This window comes from Arvicola amphibius, chromosome 2, assembly GCF_903992535.2.
Source record: "Arvicola amphibius chromosome 2, mArvAmp1.2, whole genome shotgun sequence".
NCBI classification, from domain to species: Eukaryota; Metazoa; Chordata; class Mammalia; order Rodentia; family Cricetidae; genus Arvicola; species Arvicola amphibius.
The window spans coordinates 59,963,834-59,979,164 of NC_052048.2; the positions used below are offsets into that span (position 1 = coordinate 59,963,834).

The 15,331-nt window shown below is 48.3% G+C and overlaps 1 protein-coding gene across 1 annotated transcript; it reads right to left on the bottom strand.

The window, feature by feature from the left end:
* Positions 1-12,486: 12,486 nt before the first annotated feature.
* Gp9 (glycoprotein IX platelet) lies at positions 12,487-13,947 on the bottom strand. Its single transcript, XM_038321010.1, has 2 exons — positions 13,870-13,947; positions 12,487-13,037 (listed from the first exon to the last, which is right to left on the bottom strand). The coding sequence occupies exons 1-2, from the start codon at positions 13,912-13,914 to the stop codon at positions 12,492-12,494; spliced, it is 591 nt and encodes a 196-aa protein (XP_038176938.1). The 5' UTR covers positions 13,915-13,947; the 3' UTR covers positions 12,487-12,491.
* Positions 13,948-15,331: the final 1,384 nt, after the last annotated feature.

The following is a 15,331-nucleotide window of genomic DNA, read 5'->3' on the forward strand; positions in this document are numbered from 1 at the left end:
TCCATGCTCAACCGTGGTGCTGTCATTCCCGAGTCCAGAGCCTGTGTGGCATCCCTAGGCTGGTCTCCAGGATGGCTGGCTGGGTGGGTGGGAACACTGCCTCGCTGTCCTGCCTGGTGTGGAGAAAGGACCCTGACTATGACCTTGCTCTAGTCCTGGGCCCTCTGAGCTAGAATCAGTCAGAGGTTGGGCCACATCTCTGCCAGCAAACTTTTGATCATGTTGGGGAGGGCTCTTGGATGATGATGACCCAGTCTGGAGGGAACTCAAGCCCTGAGGAAGGACCTCAGAGTTAATGTTCTTGTTTTGTTTGAGATAGGGTTTCCCTGTGTAGTCCAGATTGGCCTCAGACTCAGAGATTCACCTGCTCTGCCTCCCAAGTGCTAGGATTAAAATTAAAGGCGTCTGTTACCACCCCAGCCCAGAGTTAACATTCTTGTAGAGGTTAGACGACAGGAAGAAATAGTTATGATTGTAAGAGCCCAGCTTGCTTGTTGCTCTGTTCCCAGGCAAGAGCAGTTCCGTAAGATAGCAGGTGCCCAGGTGATGAGGGTCAGAATCGAGTGTCTGAGCCACTGGTCCATGAGCTGGTAGCTCACCACGATATGAGTCCAGGACAGTTTACCAGAGTGTGGCTTGGACAAAGTTATTCCCTTTCTCAAGGCTCCACTTTCCACAAATGTAGGCTCTTACTGGTCTAGTGGTACCCCAGGAAGCCCTAAGGAGCCCTCACAGTGCAGAATGTAGGACCTTGGAGGCCAAGTGTCTCTGACTTTCAGAAGGGACATATCTCAGGGAAAAGGAATACCTGCTTATGGGAGGAAGTGACACAGCCCACCGTGTCCATGAGATGTCAAACCCAGATCTAGGTCTGCCTGAGACTGGTCACTTCATTGCCTCCAAAGGCTTAGATCTAAGCTTGTCTGTCTCCAGGATTCGCTAATGCCTCTGTCCACACCGCAGGAATGCTAAGACTATGGGCCAAACTCAAAGGAAACCAGGTGCAGTCCTGGACTTTAGAGCAGGGAAACAGGTCGAAGGCCATAAGAACCTTTTCTAAGCCCTGAGTTCCCTCCTGAGCCTGACTTGGGCTAGGTCTGAGCTGAGTTCTGGGCCCAGAGTATTACCTGCCTTCGCTGAAGGTCACCAAAGCTCCACACTAGACCTGTCCAGTAGCCTTGGTGCAGTGGGGCCCGCCAGCCCTTCTCAGGGCTTGTCTGAGAGCAAGTTAGACATTGACTAGACCTCAGCTTCCTTGCTCAGACCCTTTCATGGCCTCTGGTGTCTTAGAAGGTAGCGAACACAGCTGCTGAGTCTGCTTACCTCTGATACGGCTGCCTGTAGTACACACCTCTACCGTTCTCCGTGATGCTGCTCCTGCACACCCTCCCCAGCTGCTGAACAACCCACACTGTTGCTATAGGATGGGCTTCTCCAGGCCAAGAGCCCCGTTCCCAGGTCCCTGTTCCCGGAGCGGGATCCATGTGCCTAAGGGATAACCTTTCGTTCTAGCACTGATCTTATGGATGCTCACTCTGTCCTTAGGGTAGGAGGCCTGGTCCCATGTTGCCCATTGCTGTAGTCTCAGGAGAGTCCTAATAGGTTGCAAAGACTCAGTTCAAAGTTGTGCTTTGGACTCAGTCACTGGGTGTCTGCCAAGTGCATACATACAGGCCAGCTGATAAACTGTCCTCGTCTGTGACATCGTAGGGTCTGGTGGGATGCTCTGCCCTGCCTCCATCCCAGATGGATCCATCTGGTTCCTGCCTTGTCCTGTCCGGTGCTTGAAGAACTCTCTGAATATGATGCCCTTCTGAAACTGCTCACACAATGGGTTCTCGTTCATAGTAGATTCAAAGAAACCCCTCTCTCTCTCTCTGAGATAGGATCTCACTATGTAGCTCTCCTGGAACTCACTATGTAGGCCAGGCTGGCATTGAACTCACAGAGCTCTCTATGCCTCTGCCTTCTAAGTGCTGGGATTAAAGGGGCATGCCACTATGCCCAGCAGAAGTTTGTTTCTTATGAAAGTGTTTGCTGAATTCTGGCTCTCCAACCTGCAAAATTCCAGGGCCCTTTTAACGGGAAGTATGAAAGAAGGTGGTTGGTAGTGAGGGGCCAAAACTGGCTCTAAGAGGTAGGGGTGGGGCTGGTGTGTTCCAGCTTGCTGTTCCTCATATGGCCTAAGGCTCATAGTGGCTGTCAGCCAGTGACTTGTTTAAAGTGCAGACTCTGCCTCTACCTCAGATTCTTTTCTATTTTTTTTCATTTTATTTTCTTTGTTTTTATTTTATTATTTTTTAAAGTTTTTTTTGTTTTTATGTTGTAAGCTTCCATGTGGAGCTGGGAATTGAATCCAGGTCCTCTACAAGAGCAACAAGTGCTGAACCAGCACTCCAGTCCTCTATTTTTGTTTTACTTTTTTGTTTGGGTGTTTTGTCTGTATAGCTGCCCATGCACCATGTACATGCAGTGTGCATGGAAGCCAAAGAGGGCATAAGACCTACCATGCTGGGACTGGTGTTACAGACGGTAGTGGGTCACCATGTGTGTGCTGGGAACTGAGCTTGGGTCCTCTGGAAATCAGCCCTTGCGCTTGCACGTGTCCTCTCCTCCTCCTTTTTTGTTTTGTTTTGTTTTGATTTTTTTGAGACTTGGTTTCTCTGTGTGGCCCTGGCTATTTTGGAACTCACTCTGTAGATCAGGCAGGTCTCAAATTCACAGAGATCCACCTGCCTCTGCCTCCAGAGTACTGGGATTAAAGGAGTCTGCCATCACGGCTGGACTGCCTTTCTCTCTCTAATTGAATATTTTTTTGCAATATATTCTGATTACAGTCCCCTCCCCCACCTCCTTCCAGATCCTTTCTACTTCCCCACCCACCCAAATCCATACCCTTTCTTTTTCTCTTTCATTAGAATACAAACAGGAATCTTTTTTTCATTTTTTAAAAATTTTATATATTTTTAACTGATTTTTATTGAGCTCTACATTTTTCTCTGCTCCCCTCCCTGCCTCTCCCCTCCCCTTAAACCCTCTCCCAAGGTCCCCATGCTCCCAATTTACTCAGGAGATCTTGTCTTTTTCTACTTTCTACTTCCCATGTAGATTAGATCTATGTAAGTCTCTCTTAGAGTCCTCATTGTTGTCTTGGTTCTTTGGGATTGTGATTTGTAGGGTGGTTTTCTTTGCTTTATGTTTAAAAACCACTTATGAGTGAGTACATATGATAATTGTCTTTCTGGGTCTGGATTACCTCACTCAAAATGATGTTTTCGAGCTCCATCCATTTGTACCACATTTTTTTTTTTTTATCCATTCTTTGGTCAAGGGGCATTTAGGTTGTTTCCAGGTTCTGGCTATGACAAAAAACGCTGCTGTGAGCATAGATGAGCACATATTCTTGTGGCACGATTGAGCATCCTTTGGATATAGACCCAAAAGTAGTATTGCTGGGTCCTGAGGAAGGTTGTTTCCTATTTTCTGAGAAATTGCCATGCTGATATCCAAAGGAGTTGTACCAGCTTACACTCCCACCAGCAATACAGGAGTGCTCCCTTTACCCTACATCCTCTCCAGCATAAGTTATCATCAGTGTTTTTGATCCTTGCCATTCTTACAGGTGTAAGATGGAATCTCAGAGTTGCTTTGATTTGCATTTCTCTGATGACTAAGGATGTTGAGCATTTTCTTAAGTGTCTTTCAGCCATTTTAGATTCCTCTGTTGAGAATTCTCTGTTTAAGTCTGTACTCCATTTTTTTTATTGGATTATGTGATCTTCTGATGACCAATTTCTTGAGTTCTTTGTATAGTTTGGAGATCAGACCTCTGATGTGCGGTTGGTGAAGATCTTTTCCCATGCTGTTGTTTTGTTGACTGTGTCCTCTGCTTTACAGAAGCTTTTCAGTTTCAGGACAAACAAGAATCTTAATACTACTACTAATAATAAATAAAATAAAAAACAGAACACAGCCACAGTAAAAGCACAGAAGAAACACATACATATGCTGAGAGAAACAAGTTTGCACACACAGAAAACCCATGAAAACAAGAGGAAACCATAATATATAAGCAAAAAAATCTGTAAGGTCAAAAAAATAAAAGATGCCCAGACAAAGAATTGTGGGAAAAAGAACCTCCCCAAAATATCTTGACTTCATGCTGCGTTGTCCATCTACTGCTGGGCCTGCGACCTGATCTTACATGTGCTTTGTGTATTTAGTGAGATTACGTTTAAAAAAAAAAAAAAAAGCAAAACTAGTTTTTCCTTTGCGAGTGGTTCATTGGAGATAGCTTCTGAATTAGGGAAGGGAGCTTGTGTCTACCTCCCCTCAGAACTGGGACCCCATCTGACTTAAACCTGTGTGGGCCCTGTGCATGTGCCACAGTCTCTGTGAGTTCATATGTGTGTCAGTCCAGTTGTGTCTAAGGCCTTGTTTTCTGGGTGTCCTCGTGTCTGTGTCCATCAGTCTGTTTGTGTGCTGTGTGTCTGTGTCCCCAGCTCTTACAATCCTCTTACCTCCTCTCCGGCAGCGTCTCCTGATCCCTGGAGGAGAGGGATTTGATGAAGAATCCCATTTAGGACTGAGTGTTCCAAGGTCTCTCCCTCTCTGCACATTGTCCAGCTGTAGGTTTCTGTATTTGTTCCTGTCTGTTGCTGGAGAAAGCTTCTCTGCTGATGGCTGAGCAAGATACTGATCTATGAGTTTAGCAGAATGCCTTTTGGAGTCATTTTATTGCTACATTTCTTTGTTCCGTTTTTTGTTTTGTTTTGTTTTTGCTTTTAATGGAACAGCAGCATTTGGTTTCCCTCTAGGCCCATGGCTTATCTAGACTCAGGTTCTTGGCCACACAGGCAGTGTTGAGCATGAGCTCCTTCTCAGAGTGGGCTTTAATCCCAGCCAGGTGTTGGTTGGTTACTCCCACAGGCTTTGTGCCACTACTGCGCTTGCACATCTTGCAGGCAGGACCCCATTGTGGATCAGAGGGTTTGTAGCTAGATTGACGTTTATGCTTCTCCTCAGATAGTAAGCAGAGTACCTCCTAGTACTGTGTGCACTAGTCAGTATGGGTGAAGGCTCCAGGTAGGTACCAGCTGGGTTTCCCTGTCTTTAGTAGGTTATTTAGATGTTGTCTTCAGCAACAGGGCCTTACTGTCAATTTGTGGAGAGCAAGTAATAGCCTTGGCAATAGCCTGGGTTGGTTGGGGGTTTCCATAAGACCCCTTTGGCCAACAACTCCATTAGATGTAACCTGTTCGCAGCACTGGAGGTTTGATTTGATGGAGAGATGTCTTGTAGGGCTTTAGCTCCCTCATTGTTTGGTGATTACGATTTAGTTTTCTTTCACACACACACACACCCCCATATATGTATGAACCCACATATATGTGTGTGCACGTGTGTGTGTGAACCCATATATATATATATATATATATATATATATATATATTATATTAGGTTTTTGTAAGATCCCTCAAATGGCCACGAGTTTTAGCTGTCTCTCCCCATAGTCCCTTCCTTACCCGTCTCTTCCCTCCACCTCATTTGATCCTGCTGTTCTAGCGCCACCCTTCCACATCCATCTGTAACTATCTATTCGATTTCCTTTCCAGGGGGATTCCTTCCTCCCCTCTAGTGCCCTAGTGCTGAGCCATCTGTCTAGCCCCTCAGATTTTTTGTTTGTTTGGAACTTACTATGTAGACTGAGCTGGCCGTAAACTTACAGAGATCCACCTGCCTCTGCCTCCCGAGTGCTGGGATTAAAGGTGTACACCATTATGCTGGACTTTTCAGATTTTTAGAAATAATAGTGTGATCATATCCTCTCCAAACCCTTCTTCCCTGTAGAGCCCCACAACGTGTGTCTCTCCTCACAATATGTGTCCCCCTCCCCAAACAAGTAATCCTCCTTCTCACCTTCGTGTTTTTATTTTTTCTGGTTGTTTGTTTATTTTTTAAGTAATTCGCTGAGCCCAAATAGTGGTGCCTGTAAGATCATGGCCAGCCAGTGACCACACTGAACAAAATGATTCCCTCAGCAGTCATCAGTTGGTAGTAGCTCCCAAGCTACGAACGCCTCCCTCATCCACGATGAACTCTGAGTGCTTTGGTCTTGTCCAGGTAACTGTAGATGCTGTGAGCTCATCCAGAAGATGGCGTTTTATAGAATCCCTCCTGATCTCCTGGCACGAACGTTCTTCCCACCCCTTCTTCTGCAGTGTTCTCTGAGCCTTGGAAGGGTTGATACAGATGTCTCGTTTAGGGCTCAGCCCTCACAGTCCCCTCTCTTCAGCATTTGAACCAGCTATGAGTCGGCACTGACTGCTGTTCACTGCAGAAGGAAACTCCTCTGTCCGAGGTCGAGAGCACCAATCTATATCCACCTCAGGTTCCCGAGCAAGTCGAAATTTTGTTTTTTTCATTTTTATGTATTTATTGCATTGTGCTTCAATCTGAATGTTATTTCTTAGCTAAGAGGAGGGTCTTAGAAATCATTTGAACATACTAGGGGAGGCATGGTGTAGAAATGGCCGCCATGAAGTGTTCCTTCCAAACACTGGAATGTGTCGTGTGGAAGCTCACTCAGACTTGAGTTCATTCTGAGCAGATGAATGGATGAAACGCAGTGGCAGGTATGATGGGTGCCCTGGGACATTCCCTAAGGACCACAGCTGAGCCGAGTGGTGGTGGCCATCTCCAACTCCAGCACTGGAGACAGAGGTTGGGGGTGACAGTTACAAAGCCGGCATGAGTTACACAGTAAACTTGAGGCCAGCCTTCGCAACTGGAGACCCAGTCTCAAAGAACAAAAAAGAATAGCCAACTACACGTGAACAATGAAGATATGTTTCCAATTATACCAGGGAGGAAAAGATTCAAGTGTTATAAATTGTGATTACATACCTTTGGGGAGAGAGCCCGGCAAGGCACTCGGCCTAGACTGGGGTAATTAGTGTCTGCGGGGTGGAGCAGGGTAGTGGTTCAGTGCTTTGTATTTTCTTTGCAGTTCTATTTTCTGACCTACTGATTATGATCGTGAGTTTTAGTTCGTATAAGGAGCACTGATAGGAAAGAAGGAAACAGGAATAAAGGTGGTTATGGCCTCGACAACAGTCAGAAGTGTTACCAGAGGAAACCCTGTGACGTGGTGCCCAGTGACTCTCCCATCACTCAGTACTAGTTTATTTTCAGAGAAAATGTATTCTTTCTAGAATTAGAAAATGAAAGGCTTAGAAAAATGTTAACTGTGCTTGTCTTTGGCTAGAGGAGTGTCACTGTCTGTGAGTCTCAGTTTGACAAGTTGGAGCATTCAAATTCAAATGCTAGAGATTTCTTTGTTCACAGTTCTGGGGTATCTGGTTAGGGCCGCATCATGTGTTCTGACATGGAGGTCATCATGTGATGAGAAAGGAACTGAGCAGATCTTCTCTCAAGGTGATGCTTTTAATGCTGTTATGATGACAATTAAGTAGGAGGGACAAAGATTAGCTCCGTAGCAGGAACTTAGAGAGATATGTTATTATTTTATAAACATTTTATTTTTGTGGTGCTAGGGTTTGAACCTAGTGCCTTATATATGCTAGGTGTCTTAGTTAGGGTTTCTACTGCTGTGAAGCAGCACCATGACCACAGCAACTCTTATAAAGGAAAACATTTAGTTAGGGCTGGCTTACAGTCTCAGAGGATTAGTCCATTATCGTCATAACAGGAAGCATGACAGTGTACAGGCAGACGTGGTGAATTTTTTTTTTTTCTGAGACAGGGTTTCTCTGTAGCTTTGGAGCCTGTCCTGGAACTAGTTCATGTAGACCTGGCTGGTTGGTCTCGAACTCACAGAGATCTGCCTGCCTCTGCCTCCCGTGAGCTGGGATTAAAGACATGCGCCACCACCGCCCAGTTTAGCTGTGAGTTCTACACCTGGATCTGCAGGCAGCTTGAAGGGATAGTGAGTCACTAGGCCTGGCTTGAACTTCTGAGACTTCAAAGCCCACTCTCAGGGTCACACTTCCTCCAACAAGGCCACACCTCCTAATAGTGACACCCCCTTGGAGCCTATGGAGGGAGGACATTTTCTTTCAAACCCCCACCCTAGGCAAGCCTTTCTACTACTGATCGGCATTCTCAGCCCCCACTGTTTTTATGTATTTAAAATTATTTAAAAATCAAACTAAAGTTATGGATAGCTGTGAACTGTCACATGGGTGCTGGCAATCAAACCTGAGTCCTCTGGAATAGCTCAGTGCTCTAAGCCACTGAGCCATTTCTCTAGCCCTTAAGAATATTTTATTTGTTGTGTGCACACACAGGAATGCAGGTGCCTGAAGAGGCCAGAGGTGTCCAAGCCCCCGCAGCTGGAGTTCCAGGCAGTTATGAGCTGCCTGCCAGACATGGGTGCTGGGAACTGAACTCCAATCCTCTGCAAGAACAGTGTGTGCTCTTAACCACTGAACCATCTCTCCAGCACTTTGATGTGTGTGTGTGTGTGTGTGTGTGTTTAAATTGTAAAATATAACAGGGGCAGGCAAAACACCTGTGTATTTATGTGTTTATATACACATAAATAAATTTTAAAAATGTGCATAGTATAGTATTTTACTCATTTGCTTAGAAGTGTACAACTCTATGGCATCCTGTTTTGGCCAAGTTTTGTATAGCAGCTACACTGTCTTCTCTGAACTTCCATCTTTCCATGGCAAGGCTCTGTGCCCTCCGATGCTAATGGCCAGCCCCAGCACTCACCTTCTGCTGGCCTCTGTCAGTCTGACCCTTCTGGGGACCACATCACCTTGATTCTTTAGTGCTTTTCTTTTCTTTCAGACAGGGCTTCACTATGTAGCCCTGGAAAGCTTAGAACTCACTTGGATAGCTGACCTTGTAGTCATAGAGATCTGCCTGGCTCTGCCTCCCAAGTGCTGGGATTAAAGGCATGCGCCACCACTGCCCACTTACCTTTGTCTCCCAGCAACCACATCAAATGGCAGCTATTGGGGTGCATACTTGCAACCCCAGCACTGGAAAGGCAGAGACAGGAAGATGTTTGGGGCTTGCTGGCCAAGTGATCTAGGTGAGTGGGTGAGCTCCAGGCTCAGTGGGAGACTCTGACTCAAAAAAATAAGGTGAGGAGTGGCTGAGAGATACCAGACATCAACTTCCAGCCTTCATATGCTCATGCACACTCTTGCACATGCACGCGCACACACACACACACACACACACACACACACACACTCACACACACACACACACACACCACAGACACACAAAAGGAAGAGAAGAGAAATGCTTAGGCTGCTGACTTCAGTTGTTTGGGCCTGTGTCTAGGCAGCATGTCATGGGAGGAGCCTGTGGTGAGTACTGCTCCCTCCTTGGTAGCCGGGAAGCAGAGATGGGTGTGTGTTCTAGTGCCTCCTCCACAGACACAGCCTCAATGTTTAACTTCTACCCATGAGACCCCCTTTTCCTGCAGGTCCCACATCCTCTCTAGTGCCATAGGCTGGGACCTACGCCTCCAATTCATGAACCTTTGGGAGACCTTCAAAACCCAAACTCTAGCACCTGATCTGTGGTGAAATTCCAGTCTTGTCTCTGAGACCCCTGGGAAATCACATCCCGACTCCTGCCTCATGAGGCTTGGGACAGCTGGCAGGTTCTTTCTGGACAGAGCCAGTTTAGATAGGAGGGTGAAGGCCTATGTGTGCACACCAGAGTGCCAGGAGGGGGCAGTAGCAGAAGTTTGGTGTAGGAGGATCTAGATTGTCCCCCATGTTGGAACTAGGGACTGAAGGCCTTAGTCCCTAGTACCTGCATGTGCTCAGAAAATTTTTATTTGTGTCTGTGTGTGTTTGAGAGAGGGTCTCAATATGTAGCCCTGATTGCCTGGTACCCACAGGGATCACTTGCCTCTGCCTCCTGAAAGCTGGGATTAAAGATGTTCACTACCATGTCAGGCTTCAGAAGATTTTTGACCACTTCTGGCTAGTGAAAGGGTCATAGTGGCCTGTCTGTAGGCTTGAGGCCCATATCCCCTATATGCCCGGGAAGACTGCTTGTTAGTGAGGTACATGAGGATACCTCAGTGTGCAGGGTTTCCCACAGGGGATTTAGATGCCAGAGTTCATTGTTGCTACTGGTGCCCATGTGACTGCTGATTTCTAAAGCAGGAGCCACAAGCTCTCGCCCCTGGGCTCCATGTGGGCAGTTGCGTTTCATCCTTCCTACTGCTCCCTTCCTTCCTTCCTTCCTTCCTTCCTTCCTTCCTTCCTTCCTTCCTTCCTTTCTTTCCTTACTCTCCTTCTTCTTCTTCTTCTTCTTCTTCTTCTTCTTCTTCTTCTTCTTCTTCTTCTTCTTCTTCTTCTTCTTCTTCTTCTTCTTCTTCTCTCCTCCTCCTCCTCCTCTTCAAGACAGGGTTTCTCTCTGTATCTCTGACTACCCTAGAACTTCCTCTGTAGACCAAGCTGGCCTCGAACTCACGGAGATCCACCTGCCTCTGCCTCCTGGGTGCTGGGATTAAAGGCGTGCACCACCACTGCCAGCACCCCCCCCCCCCGCCTCTATTTTAAGACAAGGTCTCACACTGTGCTCTGGGCTAGGCTGGAACTCACCATGTAGCACAGGCTGGCCTTGAACTTGCGGCAGTCCTCTTGCTTCCATTTCCACAGTGCTTGGATTACAGGTACGGCCACCATGGCCTGATCTTTGTAAAGTCTGATTTGACTGCCAACACTTAAAGAATGCATAGACAGTACCCTCTACGTCTGAGCTCCAGGTTAGGGAGGACATTCTACTCAGTGGTTGTCAGGGTCCGATGGCAGCCCGGACCATAAATTATTTCTCTGGACTGTACCCCAACATAAACTATCTCTCTTGATGGGCGGGGAGGCGCGGGAATAAAGACACAACTCACGTGGCTTTATTGGGAAGGAGATTCTCCGTCATGAAATCCTAAGTTTACATGCTGAAGAATTCCCCTCGTTTATTCTCCAAATAGCTTTTATACCAAAATGTAAACTGAGGGGTAAAATCATTAGCATTCTGTTTCCTAGGTAACCAGGTGAATGGCTTTTAGTCACTTCCACATCTACCTGTGTCTCCTCTGTCATGTATTCCCAGTCTGTATGCTAGCTCAGTCACGTAGGCTTGAATTAGCATCTCTAATCAGGCATCCTCCAAATTACAGAGAAGGAGCAGAGCGACTCCTGACCTTTTGTTAGGTTAGCGGCAGCCTGTCTGGAAGGTTACGTGACTACCTCAGGTACTAACTATGGCCTGAGAGCCTGGCTGTCCCACCATGTAGACAAATAGGCCTACAAGTGAAGCTCCGGTTGTCTAGTTACCCCAGTCCCTCCCCCTCCCCATTGTCTTCCCTCCTGGACTTCTGGCTCCTACTCTTTACTGAGTCCTGCAGGCCAGTGTCATATAGGGCACTCTGCCCTCTTTGCCTTCCTAGTGGAACCTCTGACTCACAGGCCCACCCTGGTTGGCATAGTTCCTAGCTCACAGGTAACTATGGAACTTCCATGAGAGATAGATAGATAGATAGATAGATAGATAGATAGATAGATAGATAGATAGAACGATAGATAGAACGATAGATAGATAGAATGATAGATAGATAGAAAGAAAGATAGAATGATAGGTAGATAGATGATAGATGATAGATAGATAGATAGATAGATAGATAGATAGATAGATAGATAGATAGATGTGTCCAGGGTAAGACTTTGATACTGCTTAGGGCAGGATGGGACCCAGAATTGGGAAGCTGCTGGTGCCAGCACGTGGGGAAGAGTTGTTTTCTCCTTTGCACTGAAGGGGCAGGTAGAGAAGAGTGAGGAGGTCAGAGAAGATTCAGGGATCCCCCCAGGCCTCCCATGCTGGAACAGAGGTTCCAGGCCAATTGGGAGAGCACCATGACGATGCTCCCTCTCCCCTGGATCTTCAGTTCTCTGCCCTACCACTGCTGTGTCCAGGAGACTTTCAATGGGGCCTGCGGTCCTGTGTCCAGTCAGCTGGGTCATGTGAGGTTGCTGGCAGAAGCAATGAGAGCTGGTCCCAGAACCTGGCTCAGGCTGCTCAGAGATTATGGAATTGGGGTGATTGGGTGGGAAACTTTAGGGAGAGAGAAGCCTCAAACCAGGTTCAAACAAAATGAATGCAGGTTTCTAGAAGAAGCCAGGTTTAAGAAAATTACTATGTTGAGCTCATACAAAAAGGTTATGCAGTGGGTTCATTGTGGATTTTTTAAAATTGCCTCTATTTATTTGCTGTGCATGAACAGAATAAGTGTGAAGGTGAAATTCGGTTCTCTCCTATGATATGGGTCCTGGGGATCGAACTCAGGTCTTCAGACTTTGCAGCAAGTGTCTTTCCCACTGAGTGATCTCAGCAGCCCTCCTGTGTGGGCTTTTAATGGCATGGACCGACTCGGGCCGGTGCTTCTGGGCACCCGGCTTAGGTCTGGACTTCCAGCCTGGTGTCATGGGCTAGGTTCAATTCAGAGGCTTTGTGAATGTGCTCAGCAGGCCAGCCAGCAGGACCAGGCCCAGTATGGCCACAGCTACCAGTGCCACATCCCACCAGATCCCCGAATAGGCCCAGGATGGTGGCAGCTTCCAGCCACAGCTACCCAGCTCATAGCCTGTCAGCTGGCCCAGTGGACGCTTGGTGGCCAAGTCAGGGCTGGCACAGTAGATGTGCAGCAGGGCCTCTGGCATGTGGTCTTCCAGCCAGAGGCGCAGGTAGGTGAGGCCGCAGTCACAGTGCCAGGGGTTGTGTGTCACATCGAGGTTCCACAGCTGAGGCATGTGGTCGAAGGCACCTGGCGGCACTGAACGCAGACTGTTGTTGGCCAGGAAGAGTTGGCGAGTGTGAGCTGGCAGCACAGGCAGGGCTGTGAGGCCCCGCCCCTCACAGTTCACCTTTAACCCCATGGTTTCCAAGGCCTGGCAGGTGCAGGGCCTTGGGCAGGCCTGGGTGGCTGTGGCCACGGGCCAGAGCAGAAACAGGAGCCCCCAGGTAGTCATCTGGCAGGCCAGCTGTGGGCAGAGAGCAATGAGATTGGGGCCTGTCAGTCTACACCAGGATACCTGTGCTGGACAAAGGTGTGTCCCTTCTCTCCAGGCCTCTGGAGGGCGCAGGAGCTCTGCTCTAGGTTAGGTTGGAACTCACTATGCAGCCCAGGGAGTGTGGTAGCGAGGGACAGGTCTTCCTGGTCTCTGGCAGAGATCCCAGCCCCTGCTCAAATAGGGGAGCCAGTGACTGCTGAGGGACTCCAGTCTTAGTCCCTGGCCGCAGAAGCTAGGAACGGACCTTTCAGACCTAGTCCCTTGCCTGAGCCTGGAGTCAGGCCATGGCATACATTCTACACCTTGGCCGTCTCTCATGATGCCTGATTCAAAAAACCTGCAGGGTTTTCCAGCTGGCAGCTCAGAGGGGACCTCAGAGGGACCTGTCTAAAAGCCACTCATCTAGGCCAATGGCCAGAGCTGAGAGTGAAGGCCCAGAGAGGGGAAGCACTCGCCCAGGGTCACCCAGAAGTCCACGGCAGAGTGCAGTCAGGGAAATGTCTCAGAACCATCTGGTTCTGCCTCGTTTCCTGCCTTCCCTCCCAGCTTAGCACTAGGGACTGCCTCCCCCTCTCAAGCATTTGCTCTCCTACCAGGGTCCCACTCACAGGAGGCTTCAGAGAGTGCTCATTGATTGACACATGGATTTTTCAGCCAGTTGCTGGTTGACATCGTAGAGCAAATGTTCTCCCACATTCCATCTTTTTGTAGAGAGGGTGAAGGGAGAGACAGAGTGTCCCCTCTCTTCTGCCAGCTCATCTGGAGTGGACACCGGGCAGGAGGTCACACTGGAACCACTTACCTGTGAGGCCTTGGTTGGGGCACACCTTCTGCGAGCTGGTGGCATCCTGGTCAAGGCTGTGGTGGTGGTGTGTGAGCTGTGGGATCTGGCAGTGGTGGCTGCTGCTTGAGTGGAGGAAGGAAACGATGAAAATAGCCTGGCTTATCCCCTGATACAGCCCCAAGGGCCTATCTCAGAGGCAGGAGGCTCCCAGGGTCCCAGGGCCCTGGGCATAGAAATGCAGGCCAACTTCACTTTTAGGGAGGGGCACCTCTGTACCACAGGCAACCTATGGCCTTGTGTGGTGTGTCTGAAGGCCAACCGGGGTGCCCCCTGCCTGGTCCTAGTGGTTGGAGAGGGCTTTCTGGAGGAGAAGATGCTCAGCTGAGTGATGGTGAGCTGTGAGTTCCTTATAAATGTGGCCCTGGCGCTGCACTCCTCGCTGAGGAGTGGGGTCGAGCACCAGAATGCCTGTTTGTAGTCCTCCATTCCTCTGAAGTGGTGAGGGAGGCTCCTTTTTGTCTGTGGTGTCTTTGGCACCTTCTCCTTCCATTTCTAGTAGAGATGCAGGTTTGCAGCTCCGAATCTCTCAGAGGCAGGGCCTGGCTGCAGCCAGAGACCAATATAATATCTCATAGTTGCTTTTACAGCCTCTTTCATGTGAGTGTGATATCATTTTCCACCCCTGTTAGAAACCGTCATGTTTTCTTTACAAGATAAATGCAGTTTCCATTTAATTAGTGCTTTGGGCATTACAAGATATTAATCAAAATCAGACCTAATGGTCAGATATAAACATCATGATATTAGAACTTGAATGTGTGCATTTTATAATAAATCATAACTTCACAGTTGTGAAATTGTGACTATTAACCATGTCAGTTGATACTTAGCAGACGTTCATGTGCACAGAAGATGGGGGCGGGGCTGGTAAATCCTGGGCTAGGGTGACGCTTGCTGAAACTGGGGTTCCTGGGACTATGGGAGGAAGGATGGGCCATGGGGGAAAGGAAGAGACCCCTGGCCAGCGCTGTGGTCATGGCTGGTTGGCCAAGATCAACAAACACAATAAGGATTGGCCTTTGGTCTGGAGAGATTCAGATGGGTTTAGGGATGGAGAGGGAAACTGAGGTTGGGAACAACAGTGCCACTGCCTAAGGCACACTGGATTGTTTTCAACAGGGCAAGTGTCATACCAGCTGGGACAGAGGCCACCAACACATGTCCTATGGCTGGTTCTTAAGCAGTTCTAAGGTAGCAGAAGACACACTGGCCCAGAGTCAAGGCAAAGGGTGATACTCCTCTTTACCACATGCCTCTCCCCCTCCGCGCAGACTGGCCCCTGTCCCTCCCACTAGACAGGCCTTTGGGCCATGACTGGGTCTTGCTCTAGGCCCCTAGGGGCCGTGTGCTTTCTTCACGGCAGAGCCCACTTCTGCTTTCAGTATGGGGACTGAATATACACGGAACTCTCATTGACTGA